We start from the raw sequence: 20521 nt of genomic DNA on the forward strand, positions 1-20521 counted from the left end.
ATACAAGTCTATATAACCTTATAAATAGGTTTGGTGGCAAATAAATATTACAGTCGCTCTAGGAAGTTTTCAACGGTGAGTTTTATTATTTCTAATGCTTCCTATGTTGTGGTCCACTTGAGCATTGGACTTGCCTAATTTTTAGACTCATATCCTAAAGTGTTCTAATAAAATGGATGAACGGAGTGGATAAACCTATGTTGTGGTCCACTTGAGCATTGGACTTGCCTAATTTTTAGACCCATATCCTAAAGTGTTCTAATAAAATGGATGAACGGAGTGGATAAAACCCGTACATCAAGTTGGGCTCCATAGAGGGAAATGGATTCACTACTCCCCCTGCCACCATCTCGGTGGTGAGTGGTGGTGGTCGGTGCTCTGTGGACCCCACCATGATGTATGTGTTTCATCCATTCCATTCATCTATTTTTGCATATCAATTTAGGGTTAGATCCAAAAAAAATGAGAGGGATATAAATGTCAAGTGGACCACACACCACAGGAAAACAATAGTAATTGGATATCCACCATTAAAATCCTCCTAAGACCCATTGTACGGTTTATTTGACATCTAATCTGTTAATTAGGTCATGCCGGCCAGATGAAGGGAAAAAATAGGAGAAGGATATATTTTTTGATCGGTCTTATTTTTCTGCTCAATCATTACGACCAAATTACTAAGTGGACGGACAGTTTGGATATAACTCATACCTGATGATGGGACCCACAGAAGTAGGTGACGTCAACACGGATGGGCTGCTGGTGTGTGTACACCAACGAATGGGGTTCGCACCGCGGTCTCTACGAGCAAGAGACTGACGGTCCAGTCAGGAGCTCATGGGGCCCACCATGATGTATGTTGTTCTTCAACTTTGTCCATTCATTTCTACGGTTCATTTTTGAACATGAAACCAAAAAGGAGGTGGATAGAAGCTACGAGTGGAACACATCACGTATCAATAGTAGACGAATAATCTCTATTGTTTCCTATGGTGTGGTCCACATGGGCCTTCGATCTGCCTTATTTTTTGGCTCATGTCTTACATTGAGCTGTCAAAATGGATGGATAACTTAGATAAAATACACATTGGGGTGGGCCTCATAAACCACTTTTTAATGCACCCGCAGCCAAGGTGTAATAATGAGGGATGGTAGAGGTGGCTTGTTATGATTCACCGACGGCTAAAAGCCGTTGAGGAAAGCACTACACGACCGTCGGCATTGGCCAATTTTTTGGTAGTGGATCCAGCCCACCTCCAACAGGAACCCAACCTATTGACAGCTTGTAGGCAGACCTAGATTTCATAATATTCACCATGTGTGTAAGTCATGGAAAGGTTCACTCCACAATTCCACCCAGTCATCGACCAGTAGGTGTTTGACCAGTAGGTGTTTGAGTGTAAAAACCTACATGTGTGTCTGTGCCATGGTATCCAGAAATGGTTACCCAATGGCCGTTGCATAATGGTAACAGTGAGACCAGACCATCATGTATTATAGAACTGTAATGGCTAGTTGCATTAGAAATGGCCTTGAATGGACCGTGACGGGCCAATATTGTTTTTTAAATGTCCCTCACAGCCCATGTTACAGCCGCTTTTACTCGTATTGAATACCATGATCTGTGTTGAGAGAGAGAGAGAGAGAGAGAGAGAGAGAGAGAGAGAGAGAGAGAGAGAGCCAAGATGATGGCTTTAAGGTTATCTTTCATGAGATGGATGTTGGCATTGGCATCCTTTTAAAGGTGGACCAATACATCCACAAGGTTATCTGTGCTCATCGTCATTTCCATCATTGTTGACATTCCCACAATTGAGATGGTCCTCAATCAATTGATCAAGAAAATCATCCATGCCTTGAGAAATTCTCTTTAATCTAGCATCTAAGCCACTGAGGACATCCATCCATCCAAATGATGGAAAATAATCACCTGCACCGAAAGATCCCAAAAGAACTAGCAATTCCATGGCGAGATCCGAGAATCTAATCTCCCCATTCTCTCCTCCCGTGTACTTCTTCCCGAAAGTGAACATGTTGATTAGATTAATGGCCAAGATCGAATAAGAATCTTTAATATCCTTGATCATATTACCAACTTCTTCCCTAATAAAAGTGAATGGCTGCACTCTCTTACCACTCAAAAGCTCAATAACGCAGATTTTCCTAACTTGCCTCCAGTACTCCCCATAGGGTGAAAAGGCCAAGTCATTGCAACCGTCGAGAAGCTGCTTGGCTGCGTTCGAATAAGGCCAAGCCGGCCAGCTTGCGAAAATAAGATCATGTGTTTAAAAGATACTCTTCAGCCATCTCTGCTGATGAAACTATGAGAGTTGGAATGTTCCCCATGTGGAGGAGCATTAGCGGGCCATGTTTCTCAGAAAGCGACCTTAGAGAATAGTGTGGAAGGGAACTAGACCCACCTAGCTGGTGGAGGTTGCCAATGATCGGAAGCTTGGATGGAGAAGGTGGTTGGTTGGATTTATTCCTTCTTCTACCCCCGTTGAAAGTAGCCAAGATAAGAAGAAAAATGGCTACAACCAAGAAGAGAAGAGAGCGAAAGATAGCCATTAAATGATTGATTGGTATTCTTCCTTTTCATCTACCTTCCTATCTTATCTATATAATGGAGGCTGAGGCTAAATTTCACTGGGGACCTACCCGGAAGCGGATTGGCTAGTGGACCACACACCACCAACATAGCTGGTGTGGGTATGCAATGTGGGAAGACTAGCGCTGACGCTCCTAGAGCTTCAAGTTGTACAAACAGTTAGAAGGAGATCAAAGTTACAATGTTCATCCATTTTATGAGATCATTTTCGATCTTTCTTCCAAAAATGAGTCATTTCAAAGGCTCAAGTGGACAACACCATAAATAGCACTGGGACAATGATTCTCAACTCTAAAACATTCATAGGCTCACAATCACGTTTATTTTCCATCTAATCTATTCATAAAGTCACCTTGACCAAAATGAATAGAAATTAAAAAATTAAAAAAAAAACTAAATTATCATATCGATTTAAAATTTTTGTGAGACTAAAGGTTTTAATGGTAGGCGTTCAATCCCCTACCTTTTTACAATTTAGTCTACTTGATTTTTGGTCGTCTTATTTAGCCGCTCAAGACTTGTTGTGTCTTATATTGCGGCTTAATGTTCACACCCCAAGTATAGGGTTGTGATGTAGTAATACTCTCGATGAGACTGAGGTCGAATCTACAGGGACTAAACCTTGTACTTATTCTAAAAGTAACCAGAACTAGAACTAGAACTAGAATAAGATGAAATCTAAATTAGGTGAATATGAGGGAATAATTGTGAAATATTAATCTAAAACTTGTAAATTCAAAAGTAGGAAACTAGGGATTCAGAGGATCCACTTGTAGAGATTAGGGAGATCTACGCTTGATTCACGAACACAACTAGATTTAGAGTCCCATCTTCATCCAGTTGGAAGATATATCATTAAAAACCAATCTGAACTTCCTTTGATATAGTTTTCAATAGAATATAGGTATGAGAATTAGAATTGATTCCATCACAAAATCATGCCCACGAGACAAAGCAAACAACAGAATTTAACCAATCCACAACCAATCTGAGAGATATATGAATGTTAGGAAGGGTTCTATCATCCAACCATGCCCAGGAGACGATGGTGAACAACAGGATTCCCAAATTCATAATCCCTATAATGCTAAGGACATGCTCAAAGTCATCGTATATCCATTGTAATTTAAGTCACAACAAACCATTAAAAACTGAAAGTATTCCTATTAATCAAACTATAATCAAAGAGAGTTCAAGTAACTTGAATCAAAGCCGTAGAACCAATCCCATTACACTACAAGCTTCACCTCTTAGCACTATCTAAGAGGTTTAGCATACCATAGAATGATTAAGCTAAAAATCTTTAAAAAATAAAGAGGCAAAGGAAGAAAAACTCTTTATGATGGAGCCGGCCCACGTTCTCTCTCGTTCTTCTTCACGTTCACGCCTCCACGGCTGCCCCCAAATGCCTTAACTCTCTCTTTTCTCTCCTTTTATAAAGAAGCCAGGATGGTGGAAGGGTTTTACGCAGCAAGGGCGGTTCGTATGGAATTATGCAGCGAAAGCTTGGAACAACCACGTTTGGGAGTGATTTGGGACGTGTGATCCACCCATCCGTCGATTCTGGCTTCTTGGCTAGTGTCATGGTCACCCACTGGACATGTTCGACGGTCTGGATCATGGAAATTCATGATGGATGGTCCCCACTACAGAAAAATGGACGGACAAAGTAATTTTGAATCCAAGATACGCTGACGTGTTCGGTGGGCCCATATTAATGTTTTCTGAGAAATCCAACCCATTCATTGGATTCCTGACGAAAAACTAGTCGATAAGGAGTGGTTTTTGTTGAGTTTTGGTATGGTCCACTATATAAAACCAAGTCACCGTTAATCTTACATTTTTTTACGATCCACGTGCATACACGTGCATGAGGCCAAACGGCCACCTAAGTGATGGTTGTGCCCCCCATCTGGATGCAATGGACGGTCCAGATTCTTCAACGGACTGATAGGGTGGGCCCACTATACATTCACCGTCCACTCCTTGCAGATGCATGGTTTTGGAAGAAACGTCGATCAGCACGCTGACTGACTTTTGTTTATTCCGTGCACAGCGAACGTGCACACTCGCATTGGTGGAGGGCCCACGGTAATGATGTGATAAATCCACACTGTCCATCGATTTTTTTACATCATTTAAGGGGTTGGAACTAAATTTGAAGCATATCCAAATGTCAGGCGGGCCCCAAATCAGGATTTTACGAGCTGATCTGTCCATTGGGCCACTTCCACAGGGATCCAATGGCTGAAAATTGACGTGTATGGTTAATTTATGGTCCTCAGGCCATATATGAAGTATCGAGCCAAACGGATGGTGGAAACCCTGTGATCTTGTATTTTGGACGGTTTTCAGGTCTATTTAATGTGAGTGGCGTGATTTTCTCGGCTCTTTGGCTTGTAAATCCTTTAATCTTGGTCCCTTGGGGTCCGTTCCCTATCTTGGTGATTTTAGAGCATTAAATTAATGCTTTTAGTGGCCTTTTTCAATCTCGGCTCCTAAATACACTTTGCAACACAAACGTGATTAAAATAAGCCATTAAACCGTATGATGTTCGTAAAATTAGGTAATAAATGGGGTCTAATATGCAATATTTAACCCTCAACACTCAACACTTATGGAGAGCCAAGTGGACGAAAATCTGGTCCTTTGCTTGCCTCAACTAAGGAAATCTTACTTTTGTGCATCGTGATTTGCCCACATCATCACTAACATTATCAGCAATTAATGAGGCATTAAATGCAATTTGTGATGATAAGTAGGAATAAATATGAATTTTCTCATAATATATATAACTCATACCTCATTATGAGACTCATATGATGTCAACATACCTGCTACTTAGGTGGTGTGCCAATCGGCGGATGCGGATTGGATACTGAGAAAGTCAATAGCCAAATTGCTACTGAAGTGACCTCATCAAGATCCGTGGACCCCACCATGATGCATTTGCATCCATACCATCCAACCATTTGTAGATATCGTTTTATGACATGAGAAAAAGAATGATATAGATATAAAGTTCATGTGGACCCATCACAAAAAACCATGGGAGCAGTCACACCCACAGTTGAAACATTTATAAGGCCCACCATAATGTGTTTTTGAGATCCAACTTATTCATAAGTTAACATAGAGATAGATGAAGTGAAAAAATAAATATCAGCTTGATCGGAAACTTCTGTGGCCCCTAAGAAGTTTTGAATGGTGGATGTCACTATCCCTATTGTTTCCTATGGTGGGGTCCACTTGAACTTTAGATCTATATCATTATTTTTCTTATACCATAAAACGATCTCTACAAATGGTTGGACGGTATGGATACAACACATGCATCATGGTGGGGTCCATAGCTTGGTGACGTCACTTCAGTAGGATTTGGCTACTGACCTTGTCAGTATCTAATCCGCGCCCCCAATCAGCTTACCCTAGCCATTAATCATATGTCCCTATCATCAAAGGACGTGTCCAAAAATATATTTTCAATTACTCAGCTCTTATCTTTGGTAGTTGACAAATACGTGGATAAGAAGATATGGACCACAATCCATGTTCATAGAAAAAGGCCAAAGATTCGATGCTAAGATATTCCAATTTGAGTTATTTTTTGGGCATCGTCCCTCCTTTGATATCATATCAATGGGCTGGATAAACCAAACATGGGTCCCGTATGTACAAGCTCGGTGTAGGTAGTTTTCCATGAATTTTTTTACGAGGCATGCGCTGGGCCTATGTAGTAGAGCAACGCAAAGGGAATTTAATGTGTACTTGTAATTTAAAATTTGAAAAATGGCCCTCGAAATAGAATAGTGTCAGCCATGCTAAATCTTGGCCATTCATTAAATAGATTTTAGTATAAGAGTACTACATGTGTGCACATCGAAGTCATTCGTTGGGCATACATAGGTTAGTGTAGGGTACAATACTCTGCTACACTTGTTGTAGTTAGATCTAGATATAACCAGTAATGGGTCCACCATGCTTTATACGTAAAATTCTCTGTTTATGAGGTTACGTCTAGGGTTGTACATCAAGCCGAACCGAGTCAAGCTGGCCTCATCTCAGCTCGACTCGATCACCAGGCACACCTAGCTCGGTCAGCAATTAGACCAGTTTGAGCTGAGTTCGAGCCAGATTCGAGCTTTCGAGCTGTCAAGCCAAGTTCAAGCTCGAGCTTTCGAGCCGAGTTCGAATTTGAGTTTAATTTTTTTGTTTAGTCTTCAAATTTTTAAGTTTTTGAATTTGAGTTCGAGTTTATACTAATATACAATGTCGAAGCTTGAAACTAGGAAGTCGAAAGTATCGAGTTAAAATTATAATTTTACTACATACTTTTAATAATACAATAAAGCATAAAATAAAATATCAAATACAAACTAAAGACACTACCGTAGAAGAGATTCGTCTGCCGAGCTCGAGCTGCTATCCAAATCTTCATATATGTACTCGTTCACCTCTCCCCAATCAGAAGGTGGAGATAGCTTTTTATCGCCCTCTTATATACTTTGAATTAGATTTTTCAATATTTCTTTGTGAGAAGATTTATACGTAGTTCCCAACGTCTTATAAAACGCACCAAGATTGGAGAGAAACTTAGATGAATTCTTATTCTTATTCTTTTTAGCTATGCAGCTAAAACTTACTTTGACATCATATTGTCTTGGATGACATTGCTGATGTGTAAAAGCCTCTTCAATACTACACTTTAATGCGAGTTGAAATTGTTCTTCTTCCAATGCTAATAATTTAGCTTCATCCTCTACCTTAGAAAGTTTGGATGAGGGAGTGGAAGGTTTTTTGTTTGAATTAATAAGTGCTTGGAAAAGAAGTTGGACTTCCTTTGGGGCTTTAGAACACAGTTTTGCATCTCACCCCGACAGGATAAGTGTAGCCTGACCTGATTAGTTTTGTTAACAAACTTTACTTCACACAAATGACACAAAATCTTTAACTTTTTAGACTTTGGATAATGAACTAAGGAACCATAGTCTCAAACGCCGATCGATGGTTCACTTGAAGACATGTCTACATATTGTGTTGGAATAATTAGTATTTTAGCAATAATGAAATATGACATAAAATAAAAGTAATTTATGGATAAAAAAATCCATTAATGCATTGTACGTGTCAGGCCCGTGTCCTAGACCATACCGTTCCATAAACTCCTACGGTCCTCCCGGTCGAATTCTGGCAACCCACGACGTATAGATAGCATTTGCATGCGACCCTGAGTCACATCCTGCCAATCTAAGTCGACTTGATCCTAGACTTGTACCCTTGCGACCACGCCATCACCGCGGTTCTAACGCCGCGTCTTGCATGCCGATGCGATACCCAGACGAGGAGTTGTGAGCTCACGTATTTTTTGAGGAAAACGTCGCGTGTGCGAATTTCGAACGAATCTCTACAACCTATCCCATCAATCAATCAATCAATCAAATCAAGTTAAGTACAAATAATCATCCCTCTCTTACACCACCCTCTAAGCTTTCCGTAAGCTTATGCACGATAGATGCATGCAGGTGGCAGCAGTTTTAAGCTTGGAGCGTGCAGCTGTCTTCTGGAGCCTTCGATTTTTGATATATGTATATCCCTTTCGGCATTATATTCAACTTTTTGACATTAGTGGATATGTGATGATGATGTTGCCTTTGTGATTTGGGTAAACTTGTGGTTATGCTTGTTATGAAACAAATGTACGTTGAAAATCCTCCTTATAGGATCTCAGGATCGGAATCTGGCGTATGGGCGTTGGAAGTGGAGAATGGGGTATTACAGAGGCTGTCGGCATCGAATTCGGCGATCGGTAATTTTGTGAGCCCGGTTTCCGAGTTTGGAGCGTGACAGAAGTTAGTATCAGATCATAACTTGGGAAGAATACCTGAGGATAATATCACATATCTGCTGATAGTTACATTAAGATCCCCTAGTTCGATCAACTTAGAAACTTTCTGACATAGCTCCCTACCATTAAGATTGTGAGGCTGCATAGTATTCTAGTCTCGATCGTTTCTGACCAGGATCCGTGGATTAGTGGGGTCATCATAATGCTGATGAAGCCTCTTAAGAGCAAGAAGCTGAGATTCATAGGCGTTATCCCTATCTCTTAAATGTTTGATTATGTTGGTATGGAGTGTTCTGATTATATCTATAGTGATAGGTTTTCCTTCCTTGGTGAGCTTTGCATTGATTGTGTTATGGTTTAAATTTTGAGGACAAAATTTTTATTGGGAGGGGATAGCTGTCAAGCTCATGTCCTAGACCGTACCGTTTCGTAGACTCCCGCGGTCCTCACGGTAGAATTCCAGCGACTCGTAACGCGTAGATAGCATTTGCGTGCGACCCTGAGTCGCGTCCTGTCAATCTGAGTCGACTCGACATGAGACTTGTACCCTTGCGATATTGCTGTCGCCACGGTTCTAATACCGCGTCTCGCGTGCTGATGTGATACCTAGGCCAGGAGTTGTGGGTTCACGTATTTGTTAAAAAAACGCCGCCCGTACGAATTTCAAGAGAATCTCTATAAACTACCTCATTAATCAATCAATCAATCAATTAAATCAAGTCAAGTATAAGTAACTATCCCCCTCTTACACATCCCTTAAAGCTTTATGTAAGCTTATGCATGATAGATGCGTGTAGGTGACGGCAGCATTGAGCTTGGAGCATGCAGCTGTCTTTTGAAGCCTTTGATTTTCGATATATGTATTTTCCTTTTGGCACTGTATTCAACTTTTTTATATTAATGGATATATGATGATGATGTTGCCTTTGTGATTTGGGTAAACTTGTGGTTATGCTTGTTATGAAACAAATGTACGTTGAAAATCCTCCTTGTAGGATCTCAGGATCAGAATCTGGTGTATGGGCGGTGGAAGCCAAGAATGGGGTACTATGAAGGCCGTTGACACCGGATTGGGCGATCGGAAATTTTTTGAGCCCAGTTTCTGAGTTTGGGACATGACAATGCATATAGAATCCATCAACATAACATAAAAATAAAAATAAAATAGTACCCATTACATCATTTTCAAGTTCCAGTAAATTAACAAGAAATGTTAACCTAACTCTATTCATGTTTCTGTTGTTTTATATGCTGCAGCTTGAAACACATTCTCCTTCTTTTTCTCTTTCTCATCAATATCAGAACCTCCCCAAATCAGACACAACTAATCTTGTGTAGAAATTAATGCTTCCACTGTATTTGGTGAAAGGGAACTTTAAATTTTGCCCACAACCCTACTCCCTGTGTTAAAAGTAGATTCTGATGCCACCGTTGAAATAAGAATTGACAAAATATCTCGTGCCACCACCAATAGTATAAGGTATTTTCCTTCACTAACTCTCATTTTTCACAACTTTAAAACATCGAAGTTTGAATCCTGCCGCATTATAACCGACTCTTTGAGATACAAGTCTAACTTTGATTCTTTCACTTCAGTGTTTGTATTTTCTTTTGTTAAGAAAGATATGTAATCATCGTCGAGCATAGTGTCAGAGCTTGTAGTAGCATGCGATCTAACTTCATTCACAATTGGTGTGGATTGTGTGGTTGTGTACGTATTGTACAATGTTTCGATTGCATCACGAACCTTCAAGGCTTCAGTTACTCCTTTTCATTAGAATAAATTTTCATAAAGATATACTTAACATATCTCATCTTACACAGAGGATCAAGAACAACAGATAAAGACATTAACAAATGGTATTTATCTCAGTACTTATTGAACTTCATTTGCATACCACCTGTCATAAGTTGTAGAAAAAATGGATCTTTATTAACACATTTCCTTAGGGCTTCCTTAATCTTCCACATAGCTGGAAGAAGCATATTTGCTATAGGAAAATTATTGCCAAAAAATATTTTCGTACAATTATAAAAAACTTTTAAAAACTTATAAACTTCTTTTACTTTACTCTAATCTTCTTTAGTGGACAATCAAGCATACGTTCTATCACGCGCTGCATATTCTAGAAATGCGAGTTCCAAATCCACAGCCGAATCCAACATCTCAAAAGTCGAATTCTAACATGTGCATACATCTAGCTTCAACATTTTTGGAGACTTTATATTCAAACGTTGGACTATGTCATTCCATATAGTCAATCTTAAAGGTGAACCCCTTATGTACTTTATACTCTCCCTCATATTCTCTATAATTTGGTCAATTTGATTTCAACCTTTCTTGTACCATTAGGTTCAGAATATGTCCATAACACCGAACTTGAAATATTTTTCCCCCAAAAAATAAATTGTCAGTTGCCTTGAACTGGTTACATAATAATGATATTACATTATCATTTGTTCAAGCATTATCTAAAGTTAATAACGAGACTTTATTTTCAATGCCTCAATCTCGTAGACGGTTGTAAATGCAAGCTGAAATAATCAAACTAGAATGAGGAGGTGGAAGGTGGCGAAAGTTTAATATTCTCTTGCAAAGTTTTCAACTTTCATCAACATAGTGTACAGTCAATAAAGCATATCCCTTTCTTCGATTTTATGCCGTCCACATATCAGAAGTCAAACTTATCCTTGAAACTAATGCCAGAACTGTTTTCAACTTCATTTTCTCATTCGCATACATCTTCATATACTCCCTCTTTACAGTAACATGGGAGACCTTCTCAACCTGAGGATTAAGGAATTTATTGTATCACATTAACACTTTAATCTCTATCATTTTAAATGGTTGCTCATCAACGATTATAAGCCTTACATAACACTCATTCAGCTTCTCTTTTTCAAATTATGAGTGGTAAATTTATCTTCAGAAGTATCTCCTTTAGACTTTGTAAACGATAGCCATTGTTAGCCTGAAGGTGGAATTCTAAGTCTCCTTACACAACTCTGCCTATATCTATTTAAATGAGGAGTCAACCCCCCTATATTTTTGCTGTACTGAGCTTTGCAATGTAGACATTTGATCTTAGCGATATTATTAACTACTACTTCAAAATCATCCCAGACAACTAACCATTTTTTCCCTTTACTTGCAGCTGAAGACCCCTTTCCTTCAATAATAAGAGGTGATGTGGTGACACACCGGCACTAAGGGTAGTTGGGACTTCATCCTCACTAGCCATCACTAAATAATTGAATATAAAGATATGAAATAATTTTCTCTAACATTTTAAGAATTTCCTAAGTGGTGTGTCATGTGTGTATAAATGTTCTTTAAAATTTCAACAATTTTCTAAGTGTTTAAATCAGTCACTCTTTCAATGTTGAATAAATTGTAATGCTTTCATTATTCAATTTAAATGTCACGCCAAAATTTCGACAGCATCTCTCATTATCTTTCTAGAATATATTAATCTTGTATTTGATTCACATGTCAACTATCCAAACAAAGTGTGGATATTTAATGAGGATATAAATGCAAGAAATATATCCATAAAGAATTAGGAGAGACGAACCGAAATAAGCATGTGCATTTAAATTAGAATAAATGAAAACATTATTATCTATCCAACATTAAACTGTCAAAAAAGGGACAATTCGAGAATTTTTATGCATCCAAAAATACACTGAATCTATATCTGGCAACATAGAAATTCTCAAATGGGCAACTGATTTTCCTATACTACAACTACAACAATAAAACATTTAATATTTATGCAAACAAAAGAGTAGGTTGAAAGGATAATTATGACAGTTGATTTGTGGAGTTGAATATCATCCACGTTGTCATCATCGAACTAACTATTAACAACATTTATAAAAATTAAAGATATCCAGTCAACTTTGTATAACAACCTGCAACTTAACCTGTTGGGAATCATCATGCATCATAATATCTTACGGTAGAGCAGGTTCAGACGAGTTCCAAATTGGGCCTTTAGGAAATCATATAAATGAAGCGACAAAATATAAATTAAGCATACCAAATTCAATACCAAAACCATTAATAGTCCACACACATCAAGATAGTCCACACACGTTAAGATAGAGAATTTTATAACACTAAAACAATTAACAATAACAATTAACAATTAAAGAAATGATGTTAACAAATTGACAATTACCAATAACAATTAATAACTAACAATAACATTAAGGTAGGGGCCTGTTTGGCCAGCTGCATTAGGTGGGATTAAGGTGGACAGAATTGTAAAAGTTACATGCCATTTTGAATTTCAAAATGGGATTAGTAATGCAATCCCATTTACAAGAACTTAATACCACTGTCCAAACATGCCCTAAGTCATATGATTACTTACTAATCTAACATTAATTGCATATATAATAATATTAATATATTATGATATATTTATTAATTATTATACATGATTCAACCATCCAACCCAACTAATCATCCATCTATCCATAAATCCCTCCTATCCATCCAAACATATAACCAGGCAACCAATCATCCATTTATCAACCCATCCATCCATCACAATTTTCATCCATCCATCTATTCATCCTGATCCATCCATCCACATGTTTATATAATTATATGTAATATAATATATATAGTATATAAAAATGAGGTTCGATTTGAGTGCTTACCAGCGAACAGAGGGCAAGCAAGCGAGTCATTGGTCGAGCAGAGGGCCTCTGCTGGTCCGAAGGTGGCAACGGGACGAGCAGAGAGAGGTGGAGGGCCTCTGTTGGTTGGGTGGTGAGACGAGTAGAGAGAGGCAGAGACACAAAGTTATTGGCTCGCTGTTGTTGGGGCGATGAGACGACTAGACGAGCAAAGAGAGAGACTAGAGTGCTGAGAGGGGCGGCCGGAGACGAGAAAGAGAGAGACTAGAGAGATGAGTGGGGCGGTCGGGCGGGAGTCTAGGACGAGCAGGGAGATAGGAAGCGAGCAGGGAGATAGGGTCAGGAGAGAGGGAGCAGGGACGACTGACGAGAAGGGAGATAGGGCCAAGCGGGTGTATTTTTAAAGAAAAGATAAAGGGAGTAGATTTAGGATTTATACACACATGCACGCGCGCGTGCGCACACACACACACACCATATAACAGAGTAAATCCGAGTCGAGCCATATATCGATCTGAGTTAAGTCAAGCTGGGGCCAACTCGAACTCATTTTCGAGCTGTAAAAAATGGCTCGACTCGGATCAAACTCAGCTTTGAACTGAGCTGAGTCGAGCTTTTTTCAGGTCGAGTCGAGCGAGTTGATCGAGTTGGCTCGGTTCGTGTACACCCCTAGTTACATCCTCCATGATAGGCCCTAAGGTTTAAAAAAAGAAAAGAAAAAAGAAGCTAGATCCTTGTTTATGGAAGAGGATTGGCTAGTCTACCGCACATCACCGACTTCATTGGCATGAGTATGTGTCATGTAAAGACAACACTGGCACTCCTCGACCTTCTAGTTGTATAAACGTACCATTCAAAGGAGATCTGAAAGATGAGCTATCGATGTCCTGGGGAGTGAATAAGACTAAACTAATTCTTTATAATAAAAAATTGCGGAAATAATATTTTCAATTGCACAAAGTATTAAAACATTGATTCCAATTTCACCTAAAACTTTAGGCAGGGCAATATTATTTCACGATGTCCTTGAAGCTGCCTGGCTGCGTATGGACAAGGCAAAGGTCGGCATGTGAAAACAAGATCATGGGTTTTCTAGATCTCTTCAGCCATCTCTACTGATGAAACCACCAGAGTTGGAATGTTCCCCATGTGGAGGAGCATTATTAGCGGGCCATGTTTCTCGGAAAGTGACCATAGAGAATAGTGTGGAAGGGAACTAGGCCCACTTAGCTGATGAAGGTTGCCAGTACTGATCAGAAGCTTGGATGGAGATGGAGGTTGGTTGGGTTTATTCCTTCTTCGACCTCCATTGGAAGTAGCCAAGATTAGAAGAATAATGACTGCAACCAAGAGAAGAAGAGAGGGAAAGATAGCTATTGAATGATCGGTTGGTTTTCTTCCTTTTCATCTGCCTATCTTATCTACATATGGAGGCCAAGGCTGAGTTTCACCGGACTTATCTACATATGGAGGCCAAAGGACCTCCCTAGAAGCGGATTGGCTGGTGGACCACACACCACCAACCTAGTAGGTGTGGGTACGTATCAGTGCGAAGACGAGTGCTGCCGCTCTTCGATCTCCAAGTTGTAAGAACAGTTCAAAGGAGATTAAAGTTAGATGAACCCACAATGATGTATTTATCATATCCACATTGTCCATACATTTGGAGAGATCATTTGAAATCTTTCTCCCAAAAATGAGTCATTTCAAATGCTCAAGTGGACCACACTACAAATAGTACTGGGACAATGATTCTCACCGTTAAACATTCATAAGGCCCACCATAATATTTATTTTTCATCCAATCTATTCACAAGGTCATACAGACCTGTACAAGATTTTCTAATCTATTCACAAGGTCATACAGACCTGTACAGGAAGAACAAATAACATATTGATATTCCAAAATTCATGCGACACCCAAAAGGGTTTGGTTCAATATCCCATTGCGATAAATCCCCCCTGCATTTAACAGTGTGGTCCACTTGATTTTTGGATTCGTCTTATTTTTCAGTTAAGCACTTAAACAGACCTCGCCAAGTTCACGGACGGCTGGATCTTGACCTTGCCACAGATAGAGAAATCCAACTTTCCTGCGTTATATTTGTCAACATCATTGTAGACATTGTCGGCAGTGCTGCATTAAGTGAAGTGTCAGATGGTATCGTCCAAATAGATTGGTGGGACCATACAACATGGTGCGCCAATCTACTCCCCTAGCCACTTATAGTACATCCCTGTCATCAAAGCACGTGTCCAAAAAATATCCTTTCAATTGCTTAAGTCTTATCCGCCGTAGTTGGTCAAATACGTGGTTAAGAAGATATGGACCTTACAATCCATGTTCAATAGAAAAAGGTTTAAGATTTTTTGAGCATTGTCCATCATCCATGGCCATAGATATGGTATCAATGAGCTGGATAAACCAAACATGGCCCCCGCATGTACAATCTCGGCCATGCAGTAGAGCAATGCAAAGGGTATTTAATGTGTATTTGTAATTTACAATTTGAAAATGGCCCTCAAAATAGAATAGTGTCAGCGGTGCTGGATCTTAGCCATTCATTAGATAAATTTTAGTATAAAAGTATGTGCGCATGTCAGAGTCATTCCTTGGGCACAGGCTAGTGTGGGGTGCAGTACTCCGCAACGCTTGGTGTAGATGGATCGTAATATAACCAAGTGGCGATCTCCCTGCTTTATACATAAAATCCATTCTATTTAGGTTCCATCCACCATGACATGCCATGAGGTTTAAAAAAAATAAAAACAAGCTAGATCCCTGCCTATGGATTGGCTAGTCTACCACACACCACCGGCACCTCCCTGGTGTGGGCATGTGTCGTGCCAAGATGAGGGCTGACACTTCTTGAGCTCCGAGTTGCATGAACGGTTTAAATGAGATAAAAGTTACATGCCCCCACAATGATCTATTTATTATATCCACACCATTCATTCATTTGGCAATATCATTTTAGAGTATGAGTTCAAAAATGAGTTATATCCAAAGCTCAAATGGATCACACCATCAATAGCAGTGAGGACGATAATTTTTACTATTAAGACATTCCTAGGGCTCACCATAACATTTACTTTCCATCCAATTCATTCATGAGGTCATAAAAAACTAGATGCAGAGATAAAACAAATATCATATTTATCCAAAACTCTTGTGACTCCCAAAGGATTTTGAGGGTGGACGTTCAATCCCCCACTACCTTTTGCAGTGTAGTCCGCTTAATCTTTGAATATTTCTAAGTTTTTAGCTCAAGCCTTACAACGAGCTCACCAAATGGACAAAGGGTTTAGATATAACACACACCTCATGATGGGATCCATGTAACTTGGTGATGTCGACACACTAGCAAGGTTAGTGGTGTGGTCAATCCGCTTTCCCTGTTTACACCCATTTTCAGTGTCATAACATAGCCAATCAAAAATCGCCATGTGTCAATGCCGCATGACCATGATTGTTATGCTTAAAATATACTCTCGTCAAAGAATATAGTTATTTGATTAATATGGGGAGTCTCGTTACCCCAGTATAGGCTGACAACTCGAATATGGTATGTCATACCACCATGCTCGGCTCATGAGTCTTTGGGGATTGTAACGCACTAATGGTTATGAGTAGACTAATTGAATGGTAACGATGGTATCTCAGATTCTATTGAATGTTATACAACCACCAAGCAAAAGAATGATCAAGCTTACATTAGACTGATGTGATCGACTACGGAGGACCTCGGGCAAATCGGCATTAGGTACAAAACATCCCGTGTAGTTTCAACTACTGCCGATCATCCGTGTTTGACTCTGGTCGGCCGTATAAGCCTAGGATAGCTATCCTAAAGGGGGTTATCCGCACATTTAAATAATTTGCGAAGCTCAATCCACCACAGTAATACAATTCAATCACATTAGTATTTCTAAGCATTTAACATCGAAGTATAGGACTATTGTTAATTATATGGATTTAATCTTAATTAAACATTAAATAACGCATTATGAGTTAACTAACTCGATTGGAATGATCCTTCAAATCGGTTCGACGAATCGGGACCTGAAATCGGTGAACAACCGAAATCCTAATGGAGTCAAGTGCAATTACGGCTCCCACAAGAGTATAGACTGCTCCAATCGATAATTGTGGCTCAAAATCCTAACATACTCAACCCTAACATTAGGGTTTGCGAAAGTTAATAGAAATGAAAGGAGATTTCTAACACTAATGGCTCACAAATATAAGAAACGAAATAAAGAGGAAGAATGATAACTAAGGAACCTCTTACCTAGAAAGGGGTAAAGAATTTGACCCAAAATATTTAGATTTCATCCGTGAAAGACATGAAATAGGGCATAGATGATAGATCTTTCAAAATTCGTTGAGCATGGGGATCAGACGATGTGATCCGACACTGGGCTCCACCATTTCTCCCTCCCCTCCTCTTCTTCTCCTCCTCTCTTTCTCTCTTTTTTTTCCTTTACTAGGGAAAATTCGTATGGGGAGAGGGGGAGTGAAATAAATGGGTATTTATAGTGCCACATGTGGTGTGAATGGTCACAAGGCTTATGTTTTCATTATATTAGCCTTATGGGGAGTTATTTCCAACCAATGGGACCCACTGGGAGGTGTATAAGTTAATCTAAGCCATGGGATAAGTGTCCCACTAGGCGATCTATGTTTAGACATAACCATCCAATGATCGAAAATGTCAATCAACCGAAAAAGCCCTAACCTAAATCGTCGGTCACTAATGATCAATCGAGGTCATGGCTATACGGATATGTGTGGGGAAATGTCTTTAATCGGTACCTCGACTTTGGACACAAATCGACAGTCCAAAAGTTACAATTTTGTGAAAGAACAAATGAGTTAGTTTCAGTTAAGTTCTAGGTTTTCACCTAAGGCATTCATACATCTCATGCACTTGGTTTGCGGGTCCAAGTTGAGTAATTTAATACGTGACCTCAAATCGATGTCCCTAGATGGACGTCAAGCCTACTAAGAAGAACGTCTTTCTATAGCTTCGGGTTTATTGGGCCACTAACGAGCGGTCTAGAGTTGTTTAGATAATTAAGACATTTCTGGAATGAATTGGGTTGCGAAATTTCTTTTGCATAATGATTAGGGTTTGAATTAGGTAAGTTCTTAGTGTGACCTATTCGCAACTAACAGAAATGACGATTCGGTTATAATCATCATAAGTCATTGGTTTTTAGGCTAAAAGGATAAGTGGGTCAGTTTGGTTTATTAATTAAGATCTGACCCCTAATGGTCTCGACTTTGGATAAGTATTTATTTAGTTGTGGTTGTCTTAATTAGTCAGTGATAGGTTAACTAGGTTTGGGCCCTATGTGAACAAATCATGAGGATAAGTTCGATGTTTAAGTGATCGAGTGGATTCATTAGCTTCCTACGGTTGATTAATCAGATTTGTGCAGTTCTTTACTAGTACTACCCACGTATAGGCTCACCTCGAGCGTCAAGGGTCAGTAAGTGATAATGTAGGCTAATTATATCAAAAATTTTCAGGAATTTTTGTAAATTCAAAATAACGAAAATCCAGGACGTTACAATCTACCCTTCTTAAAAACAATATCATCCCTAAAGTTGCCTAATGTCAATATGTAAAGATATGTTAATTTCATACACATAAGTTTCTGTTGATTTCACATTTATATACATGTTAGGACGTATACTATTTATATGAGCTTGACTTATTACAGTCTACTCCCCTTAAAAGTTTTCACCTTTGAGGTTTAAGAACATACGTCAAAATTATTATTATCGCATTAAGTGTTTGACGACAAAGTTTACTTAAGGGTAGTATATTATGCTCTTCACGATCGGGCTAATGAGGAAAAATAGTTGTGGTAGGCTCAAATCCGATACGTCAATCTTCTACCTGACTAGGACAGAAAGCTCATTGTATCCCTTCCTAGTCCTGGTAGATTCTGATCTTCTGCTCGATCAAAGCAGTGAGTCCATTGATAGTCGCCTAGGATTGAAGATTGGGTCAAGCCGCGAATGCATAGCAATTGTATAATTCTGTAATTCTGTAATTCAATCATCTTGAGTATTTAAGGAGTATTATAATTCGTTAGGAGGTTCAAGCCTCATGTTTATAAGGTTGTCCTTCAGGTCTCGGTCAAATATTATTCTCGTTTTAATTCATGTACAACTTAGTGATAAAAAATCTCTCACTGTGCTTATGGTCAATGATCATCCTAAAAAGGTTTACAATGGCCTAAAATTTTATTTGTATATTTCCATTTCGATCTTATAGGTATGGGTCATGAGCAAATCATGGTTCGATTTTGTTAATTTCAAGAGGGAATGAAAAATTGAAAGTTGTAAGATATTTCAAAGATTTGGAGGGCTAACAATGCTAAGAAGGGCGCGGAAAAGAAAGAGGAAGAACATCGTCTCTTCAATGTGGTATGAACCTTGAATCCATAAGAGAATAAGGAACTCATAATATTTTAGTGAAGTCCGCCTCGAATGCGAACTTATAGAGTCTTAAACAATTAAACTCAGCCCTACTCAAAAGTTGTAGTTCAACCATACTAGAAAATACTTGAAATAGAAAATACACTAAAAAAAATCTAATTTAATCATGTGGGACGATTCCTGGCATGATTAGAAGTAGTTTCTAAAAATCCACAAAGTTCTAAAACTCAAATATAAAAAAAGATGCATCCGGTCCATCGGCAACTTGAAGTTGCAGAAATTTTTGGTTCTAACCTGTCTATTGTTTGTAATCTTTGTCACTTTTTATTTTCTAAATTATTTTTATAATTTTTTTAATAATATATAATTAAGATTACTTTAATTTTATAAAATTTTGTATCATTTGAAGTTCCAGATAAATTATAAAAATTTTGAAAGTACCAGTTGTCCAAAACCGTTGATTTTTTGTAAGATTGCAAAACGTCTCTATTTCCTGTAACATATCTTGTACTTTTAGTCATTGAATTATTTTTAAAATTTTTATGATAGTTTATCATTAACCTTAAACTTATCCCACAAAATTTTATTTCATTTGGAGTTGTAGAAAACATATTAAAATTCTATAAGTAATAGTTATCTGAAATTAATAAATTTTAGACAATTGTCAAAACATCTTAAAATTAACTATATTCTAATTTTTATTTTATTTTTTTATTTATTTTTATATAAAAGTAAACTCATCAAGCTTCAATTTGGCTTTTAAATCAGCCCAATCGGAGTTATATTGAAGGAGATATGAAATCTTAAAGTTTGAACGAAAAATAGAAAATTTTCAAAATTTTCTGGCGATGGAGCCGCCACTCCGGTTGGGTGCCATTGCTCTGGCGGTGGCATCGCCGCCACCTGGCAGATTTCAATGGTGGTGCTGCCGGATTTGATTATTATTATTATTTATACAAGAAA

The 20521-nt window shown here is 38.6% G+C and overlaps 1 protein-coding gene across 1 annotated transcript in view; it reads right to left on the bottom strand.

Moving 5' to 3' along the window:
• Positions 1–1766: 1766 nt before the first annotated feature.
• LOC131245336 (cytochrome P450 71A1-like) overlaps positions 1767–20521 on the bottom strand; it is a 47526-nt gene continuing 28771 nt past the window's right edge. The window contains exon 2 of the mRNA XM_058244725.1: positions 1767–2262. Within this exon, the coding sequence (XP_058100708.1) occupies positions 1767–2262 (496 nt within the window). The remainder of the gene's footprint in view (positions 2263–20521) is intronic.

This window comes from Magnolia sinica, chromosome 1 (genome assembly GCF_029962835.1).
Source record: "Magnolia sinica isolate HGM2019 chromosome 1, MsV1, whole genome shotgun sequence".
Classification (NCBI taxonomy): Eukaryota; Viridiplantae; Streptophyta; class Magnoliopsida; order Magnoliales; family Magnoliaceae; genus Magnolia; species Magnolia sinica.